General features: G+C 42.2%; 1 protein-coding gene across 2 annotated transcripts in view; it reads left to right on the top strand.

Annotated features, from left to right (window-relative positions):
• The first annotated feature begins 1,798 nt into the window (after positions 1 to 1,798).
• The window catches only part of Nsrp1 (nuclear speckle splicing regulatory protein 1), a 28,570-nt gene continuing 21,277 nt past the window's right edge, over positions 1,799 to 9,091 (top strand). Inside the window, exons 1-2 of one of the 2 annotated variants that reach the window (XM_090350515.1) lie at positions 1,799 to 1,862; positions 3,021 to 3,114. In XM_090350515.1, coding sequence (XP_090206641.1) covers positions 1,843 to 1,862; positions 3,021 to 3,114 — 114 coding nt within the window. In that variant the 5' untranslated portion in view covers positions 1,799 to 1,842. The remainder of the gene's footprint in view (positions 1,863 to 3,020; positions 3,115 to 9,091) is intronic. The other variant, XM_090350516.1, reaches the window with a different exon arrangement.

Here is a 9,091-nt window from a genome sequence, read left to right as displayed (position 1 = left end):
TATGGTCTTTGAGGACTAGGCTTGTGAAGTTGTTGCCACAAAGAATCTCAGACTGGACATGGTGAGGCCTACCTGAAATTACAGCTACATGAGAGGGGTGGGTAGGAGCATTACTCTTTGGGGCCAGCTCAGGCAAAAGCTCAAGACCCTATCTGAAAAATACCTAAAAAGCAAAAAGGGTGAGAGGTGTGCTACAGCACTTGCTCAGCAAGCATAAGGCTCAGAGATGAGCCTTCAGTACCTCCAACCAATCACCATAATAAGTCACAAAAAAAAAACCTAGGTCCAGATAAGAAAGTTTATAAATAAAATAAAAAAACAGTACACATCCTTAACCTCCTTTACCATAATTCTCTTTGCTTTGAAATCTACTTGAGTGATATCAATAGCTACTGGGAGTGGGGAGGAGGGAGGGGGGGAAAGGCCGGGATGAGGTTTTAAATCAGAGTTTTCAACTTAAAACAGTCCACCACTGGAGCCATGCTTCTAGCCCTCCAATTTGTTTTCCATGCCAGAAAAAGTGAGAAGACATACAGGAATAACTGTAAACTGGGTGCAATGGCTCATGCCTACAATCCTAGCCACTCAAGGAGGCTGAGATTCAGAGGAAAGTGGTTTGAAGTCAACCTGAGGAAGAAAAGTCGGAGATTTCACCTCTGAAATAATCATGCAGGAAGTGGAGCTGTGGTTCAAAGAAGCTCGGGGACAGTGCCCAGGCCCTGAGTTCAAGCTCCGGATCAGCAAAAAACAAAACAAAACAAACAAAAAAACAATTTGAGGGAAAAAAAAAAAAGGCTAGACACTTGTGTCTCATTCCTGAAACCTACTACTCAGGCAGCTAACAGTTCAAAGCTAGCTCAGGCAGCCAAGAAAGAAAAACAACTGGTTGAAATGAAATGAAGTTATGGAGATTTTAACATTCAGTAATAGTTTGGAATGGATAGTCAGTGGGTGAGTGCACAGATGGCTAGGTGCACAGATGGCTCCAGTTAAAAAGATAAACTAGGCATGGTATTACACACTAGCTGAGAGAAGAGGATCCCTTGCTCAAGATTAGCCTTAACATCTTATCTAATCTTGATGAATACACCCAGTGATACGGTGAACAGTATTCTATCTAAAAATTTCCCATCTCCTCATGAGTTACATTAGCTCATTGATTTTTTTTCTACTTAATCACTCTCAGTTACACTGAATGTCTCAGAAGGAAAACAAAATTGATAAGCCTCATTTAAAAAACTGAAGACAAACCAACAAACATATAGCCAGCTGGGTGCTGGTGACTCCCTTCTATAATCCTAGCTACTCAGGAGGCTGAGATCTGATCTCCCATTAACCATTAAAAAGCCAGAAGGGGAGCTATGAGAAACACACACACCAAAAAACCTCGGAGACAGCGCCCACTCCCCGAGTCCAAGCCCTAGGAAAAAACACTAGAAAAAGAATGAGAGGAAAAGTGGGGCAGGGAAAGGGGGAAGTGGGAGGAAGAAGAGGAAGGGGAGGGAAATGGGATGGGGAGGGGGGAGGGGAAGGGGAAAAGGAAGGATATAGCAGGGCGCTGCCCCCGTTTCCAAACCTACAGGTGTGTGCTTGAGCGTTTGTAACTCTAACCCTATCTCCGGTGACACTGTGTGCAAACCGCCAAGTTTGACTTCCCTCGTCCCTTCTTTCCCACTCTTCGCGTCCTGGTAGCCCGGATCGCAAGACCCAGCGGTGGGAAGTGCGACCGCAGCTCCAAGGCAACGCCCACAGCTCGCCCCAAAGTCTCGCGAGAGTTTAGGCGACGGCACGACGTCATCCTCACGTCAAGCGTCAGCCACGTTCAGCGGAGACGGGAACAAGATGGCGATTCCGGGCAGGCAGTGAGTGATCCGGGGAGTTAGGGTTAGGCTGGGCGATGAGAGCCACGGCGACTGTGGCCTTTGACTGCGAAGTTACAAAGTGCGCCGCCAGTGAAGGGGCTCTGTCGTCAGGGAGAGAGACGGGGACAAGGCGAGAATCTCGAGCAAACCTAGGCTCCCCTCCCCCCCATACGCCTTCCAGGATGGAAGCCTGAAGTTTGAGGGAGAAACTTGTGAGGAAAGAAAGGAAGTTAGGCTGAGGGGCAGAGAGCGAGACTTTTCTATTTTCCAAAAGCTCGGTCTGAGGCCCCTCAGTCTTGCTTCCTACCCCGCGCTTGAGTTTCTCCCCGGTTGGCTGCTCTCCGGGGCCCTAAGAAGAGGGACATTGCTGGTTGCCTTAGAGGCCTTCCTCGTTCTCCCAGGCAGAGGCTCCAGTCCTCCCTCCCTCCGCACTTTAGGAACGTGGTAGGCTTGGAGGCCGTCTTGGGGGCGGGGGGTGTACGCTGTCGTCCAGAGGTAACTCCTGTATGTCTTTGGAAGGTTAGCCTTTGAGCTCTTCATCCGTTCCCTAACATTTAATGAGGCTTCCCTGTGATGTCTTAAAGGCCAAGACCTGAGCCCCTTAGAGTTGAATCTGATGTGGGTCTTAGGTGTTCCAAGACAAAAAGCAGGTCAACTTAGCTTAAAAACACACACACACACACACGCACGCACACAAAAACGATTTGTTGTGGGTTACATTTTCCCTTCACTTCTTACCCGCTTACACAGTGAGGAAGGGGAGTCGTGGTTTTGACTGACTAAACCACAAGGACAGTTTGTGCTTCAGTTTTTTAAGGCAGATGAACTAAAGCTTTGCACCGATGGGTGTTTTTTTTTTTTTAAAAAAAGCAAACCATTTCGGTCTATTTACCATCTGAGACTTTTCTGAATCCTTTATGGGCTGCTCTAACTTGGTAAAAATGGTATTTGAGTTTTGACCCATGTCCACAAATAAATCAGTAATAGTTATAAAACTATATTAGAATGTAGAGGTGATTGAAAATTCAAGATGGTTATGAATTCATAGGTTACTTGACTTGTTTCGACCTGATGGCTTTATCTGGAAGAAGGTAGTGGATGTGTTACTTTAATATTTAAAGATAATGTGTGATTTCTGTTTCAAAAACAAATATGCAGGTATGGGCTTATTTTGCCAAAGAAAACACAGCAGTTACACCGTGTTTTGCAAAAACCATCAGTGTTTGGGAATGATTCTGATGATGATGATGAGGTAAGGGAACTTGTGTTCAATTGTTAGAAATATAAAACCTTAAGAATTGAACTTGTGTGTTTGTGTCATGGTCTTTGTTAATATAGTACTTTTTTCGAATAAAATTTACAAAATTTTCAGCTCTGAGAAGAATGTAGAAAAGTTTCCCTGTTCTTTTTTTTTTTTTTTTAATACCTCATGGTTTTATCTTATTTATTTTTTTTATTTCTTTTGCCAGTCCTGGGCTTGAGCTCAGGGCCTGAGCACTGTCCTTGGACTTTCTCAAGGCTAGAGCTCTACCACTTGAGCCTCAGCACCACTTCCGGCTTTTTTCTATGTATGTGGTACCCAGGAATCGAACCCGGGTCTTCGTGCATGCTAGGCAAGCACTTTAACCACTAGGCCAAACTCCCGGCCTCCCTGCCTCCCTGTTCTTTTCTATCAGGTTTTTTTTTTTTTTTAAGTTACATTTCTGTTATTTACACGAGGTCATTTCAGACAACTAATATTGATGTAACAAATTTATTAATATAAAGATGGGGTGAGAGGAGGGAGCATGGCCTAGTGGTAGAGTGCCTGCCTAGCATGCAGGAAGCCTTGTTACCACATACCCAGAGAAGGCCAGAAGTCTACCGTGGCTCAAGTGGTAGAACACTGGCCTTGAGAAAACCCAGCAGCAGTGTTCAGGCCCTGAGTTCAAGCCCCAGAACTGGCCAAAAAAAAAAAGATCCCTAGGGGCCTGGAATGTGGCTTAGTGGTAGGATGCTTGCTTAGAATGCTTGAACCCCTGGATTCAATTCCTCGGTATTACATACACACAACAAGCTGGGAGTGGTGCTGTGACTCACACAGTAGAGCTCTAGCCTTAAGAAAGCCCAGGGACAGTACCAAGGCCCTGAGTTCAAGCCAAAATAAACGAACAAAAAAAAAAATACCCTAGAATTGAACTATTAAGGTATTACCAATTCCTTAGAAATTTTCTTAGCAAAGTGGTTTCTAATTTTTTAACTATGCTCTACAACGGGTTTCCCACCCCTATCAGGTCATATGAGACAGGCAAAACCATTTCGTATATGATGAGACAGTACATAATGCTTCTTGTTGGCTGCCTGTGTTCCCTATGGCTGTATTGATAATTTTGTATGGCCTGTAAATGATCTTGTAAATATCCAAATGGAGGCTGGGAGTTTGGCTTAGTGGTAGAGTGCCTGCCTTGCATGCATGAAGACCAGGGTTCGATTCCTCAGTACCACATACAGAGGGGAAAAAAAAAGCCAGAAGTGGTGCTGTGGCTCAAGTGGTAGAGCTCTAGCCTTGAGAAAGCCCAAAGACAGTGCTCAGCCCCTAAGGGGTTTATATGTTAATTTAAAGGCTTTACTAAAGATTTATTTTAGAATAATAGGGTTAAACTATGGAGAAAAACATTTCCTACCACTAAGTGAAGAAATGGTAGTTAAAGACTCCTAATGTTAAAAAGGCATCTTTTCAGGACTGAGTGTGTGGCTTAGTGAGAGAGTGCTTAGCTAGCATGCATGAAGCCCTGGGTTTGATTCCTCAGTACAACATACACACAAAAGCTGGAGGTGATGCTGTGGCTCAACTGGTAGAGTGCTAGCATTGAGCAAAAGCTCAGAGATAATCCCTGGGCTCTGAGTTCAAGTCCCAGAACCTAGCTAAAAAATATCTTTTCATAACCAATTTAAGTAACAAATTATGAGTGCTTTGGAAAATACAGTGAAAGGTACTTCGTAATTCCATTCTTTTTAATTGTAAAGGTAATGTACAGAGGGATTAGAGTTACATAACTCAGGTAATGAGTACAGTTCTTTTTGAAGTATTACCTCTTCCGCCTATGTAAATTCTTTTGATACACATTGCTATACCAGCACAGAATTGCTATGAAGCAAAGTTTAAAACAAAAACAAAACAACAACAAAAAAAGCAGTTCAGCAGAAGCAGTTGAGAACCTAAATTTTAGATCCATTTTATTTCCAGAAGTCCAGCAGCGGAGGCCCTACTATCCTAGTTTTATGTTATATATGCTCATATTGAATTTAATAGAAAAGTAGGCCCAGTGCCAGTGACTCACACCTCTAATCTTAGCTATTCAGGAGGCTGAGATCTGAGGATCATGATTCTAAGCCAGCCTGAGTAGAAGAGTGTGTGTCTCTTATCCTCATTAATCACCAAAAAGCTGCAGGTAGAGCTGTGGCTCAAGTGGTAGAGTACCAACAGAACTTTGACTTGATTAGTTTTTAAGATTATCAGAACTAATTTAGCTATTTAAGGAATGTAAAATAGGACAACGTGAGCAAATTGGGGCAACCAAATGACAAGAGCTATAAAAAGTAAAACAAGGGCTATGAAAAGTAAGACAAGTGTTCTGTGGCATTGGGGACTGAACTTGGGGCCTTTTATGTATATGTTTTTATATATAACACTTAAAAAACATTTTTACATGATCTTTCACAAGTGGATATTCTGATTTCTAGAGTCTTCTTACATTCATACCTTCCTCTTTTTTAAAAATGCTGATTCCAAAGATGACGGTGGAAAATAAAGTATTTGAGTCTTACTTTGCATAATACCTCCAGTTCCTTCCATTTTCCTGTAGTCAAGATTAATTTGAGGGCCAGGAATGTGGCCTAGTGGTAGAATGGTTGCCTAGTATTCATCAAACCCTGGGTTTGATTCCTGGGTTGGAAATAAGATCTCACCTGCCTTCTGTGAGATGGAAAGATATGGCAGAAATGGAAGGAACATAACAGGTGTGCACAAAAGAGCGGTTTGGGATTGCTTATAGGAAAGACAAAGGTGATTTCTAACCCTCACATGTAGTCATTTAAAAAAAAAGATTACTGTGGCCTAGTGTTAGAGTGCTTGCCTAGCATGCACAAAGCCCTGGGTTCACTTCCTCAGTACCACACACAGAAAAAGCTAGAAGTGGTGCTGTGGCTCAAGTGGTAAGAGCTCTAGCCTTGAGAAAGTTCAAGGACAGTACCCAGGCCCTGAGTTCAAGCCCCAGGACTAGCAAAAAAAAAAAAAAAGAGGTAATTTGATTGGCAATGTGTGCTTGCCTAGCATGCATGCAGCCCTGAGTTTAATTCCTTAGTACCGCATAAACAGAAAAGGCCAGAAGTGGTGCTATGGCTCAAGTGGTAGACTGCTAGCCTTGAGCAAAAGCTCAGTGCCCAGGCCGTAAGTTCAAGCTGCAGCACTGGCCAGACAACAACAACAAGATGGTAAAGCTTCAACAGCATGGCACAGAGATGAACATAGCTCCTGGCTATTTATTTATTTTTTTTTTTAATTTTTTTTTGCCAGTCCTGGGCTTGAACTCTGGGCCTGAACACTGTCCTTGGACTTTCTCAAGGCTAGAGCTCTACCACTTGAGCCTCAGCACCACTTCCGGCTTTTTTCTGTGTATGTGGTACCAAGGAATAGAACCCGGGTCTTCATGCATGCTAGGCAAGCACTTTAACCACTAGGCCAAACTCCTGGCCCCGGCTTTTTTTTTTCTATATTTCTGGTACCGAGGAATTGAACCTCGGTCTTCGTGCATGCTAGTCAAGCACTCTACCACTGGCTCATCCTGGCTATTTTTTGAATAGGGTCTGTTTTGCCTAGGCCAGTTGAGATGACAATCTTCCTGTTTATGCTTCTTGGTATATAGTCAGCTGACAGGTATATACTAACATTCTCAACTTTCATCGGTTGAGCTGGATCTTGCTGACTTTTTGTCTAGCTGATCTTGAACCTGGATCTTCCTAAGTAAATAAGATTATAGGCATGAGCCCTCTGCCAGGCCCATTCCCATCTTTTCTAGCCTTTAGCCTCAGTGTGTGATTTGATTTGCTTTTGTATTCCAGTTTACTGATAATATCTCTTCTTGTTTTCTATCATTATTATGGAAATCTTATCTATCATTTGAAGAATTTAGAAGAAGGAGTCTACAATGTGTGCTAATTTGTCATCTTGTACCAGAGCTTTGAATTTGGATTTCCTGTAATAGGCAAATTGCTTAATCTCTCGTAGTCTGGTTTTTCACATTAAGAGAAAAAGAAAACCCTAATGTTTGCTTTAAAAATTAAAAATAGTATATACTAGTATCTAATATATATACAACCCATAGAAGTATGTCATACCTATATTACTTGAAGAATACCTTCTCTGTGTGCTGTTTCCATCCCACTATGTTTATTAGTAATACTTAATTGCCTAGGTTTTGTGACTTTTGATAGAATTCTGTTTTCTAGATTTGGTTATAGCATTGGCTAGGAATCATTAGAAACATTCCATAAACAATAGCATTCATAGTCACTGTTTTAATGGTTTGCATACAGTCATATCTTATTTTATTTAACTGACAATTTCTAATAGAAGATAGTAAAAGCTTTACCTCTGAATTTTCTAAATGACAAAATTAGTTTTCTGTTTTTTTCCAAACCCACACACAGCTTAATGTGCTGACAGACTTTGATATTGCTTAGTCCAGCTTTACCATAAAAATCATTTTAAAAAGTCTTATTTTTATGTTCCAGTATGTATAGTCAGACAAAAAGTAATAATCCTCCATCTCACTGTTGGATTTATCAAAAGCTCAAAATAAAATAGATCGGATCACTTTGAGAAACTAAATTACTTTATTAGTTTAGTAATAATTTGAGGTTACTTTAAAGATAAGAAGCAGCATTTGGGAGGAGATTCATTTCCTGCCTCTGGGCTTTATCTGCAAGAACTACATCTTAGTGTCAAGAGATTGTATATTTGTAACAAAACTCTAATAAAGTCTGTACTGGGGACACTACACACCTGACTTGGTCATTGTGATTATATATTAGGTTGCCAAATTGTTGCTTGTTTTTTGAGAAAAAAATATTAGAGTATATTTCATTAAAATTTGGCCTGAGAAGGGAGGATTGTAAGACCTTTGCTTCTTTATTCTAAAGATGTTGGTTGTTGGCCAACATGGCTAATTAAGCTTCTTTTGAAAATAAGTTTCTAATGAAATAAACTTTCAGGATTTTTCTTCTTGATGGTGAATTAAAGAATCATAGGAAGAGCTCTTGTTTGTTTTGTGGCTAATACAACACAGGATATTGAAGTCATATGGTAATTTTTTATAATTAATTTATTTTTGCCAGTCCTGGGGCTTGAACTCAGGGCCTGATCACTGTCCTTGAGCTTTCTCAAGGCTAGCACTCTACCACTTGTGCCGCAGCACCACTTCTGGCTTTTTCTGTGTATGAGGAACCAAGGAAGTGAACCCAGGGCTTTGTGCATGCTATGCAAGCACTCTACCACTAGGTCACGCTACATTTTTTTTTTTATGAGTGTATGTGAGTGTTAGAAAACATCTTTTTATTTTTTTCATATAAGCAATCCCAAACTGTTCTTTTTCTGCATACCTGTTCTCCATTTTTGCTGTATCTTTCCATCTCATAGAAGGCAGGTGAGATCTTAATTGAGAACTACTTTTTTGAACACATGTCCTTGTATGTCCATATATAGAGAGACCTATGTCTACTTTCTGGAACTAATATTGCTTCAGCAAAGGAGAGAACTAGGAGCCAGGAGAGAACTAATTCACATGCAACAGACTTACCTCCCTCCCCCCCCCCTCTCTCCCCCCTCTCTCTCTCCCCCTCTCTCCCTCTCCTACCTCTCTCCCTCCCCCTCCCCTTCTCTCTCCCTCTCCCTCCCCTTCCTTTTCCCTCTCTCCCTCCCTCCCCCTCCCCCTCTCTCTCCTCCCTCCTCCTCCCCTTCCCTCCCCTTCTCTCTCCCTCTCCCTCCCCTTCTCTCTCCCTCTCCCTCTCTCTCACTTCCCCCTCTCCCTCCCCTTCCCCCTCTCCTCCCCTCTCTCTCCCTCTTCCTCCCCCTCTCTCTTCCTCTCTCTCCCTCCCTCCCTCTCTCTCCCTCTCCCTCCCCTTCTCTCTCCCTCTCCCTCCCCCCTCTCTTCTTCTCTTTCTTTCTCTCTCCTTCCTTCCTTTCTTCCTTC

Source organism: Megascapheus bottae, chromosome 17 (genome assembly GCF_031878675.1).
Source record: "Megascapheus bottae isolate mThoBot1 chromosome 17, mThoBot2.hap1, whole genome shotgun sequence".
Taxonomy (NCBI): Eukaryota; Metazoa; Chordata; class Mammalia; order Rodentia; family Geomyidae; genus Megascapheus; species Megascapheus bottae.
Note: the sequence above shows the minus strand (reverse complement) of the source record. Positions and strands in the feature narration are given on the sequence as shown.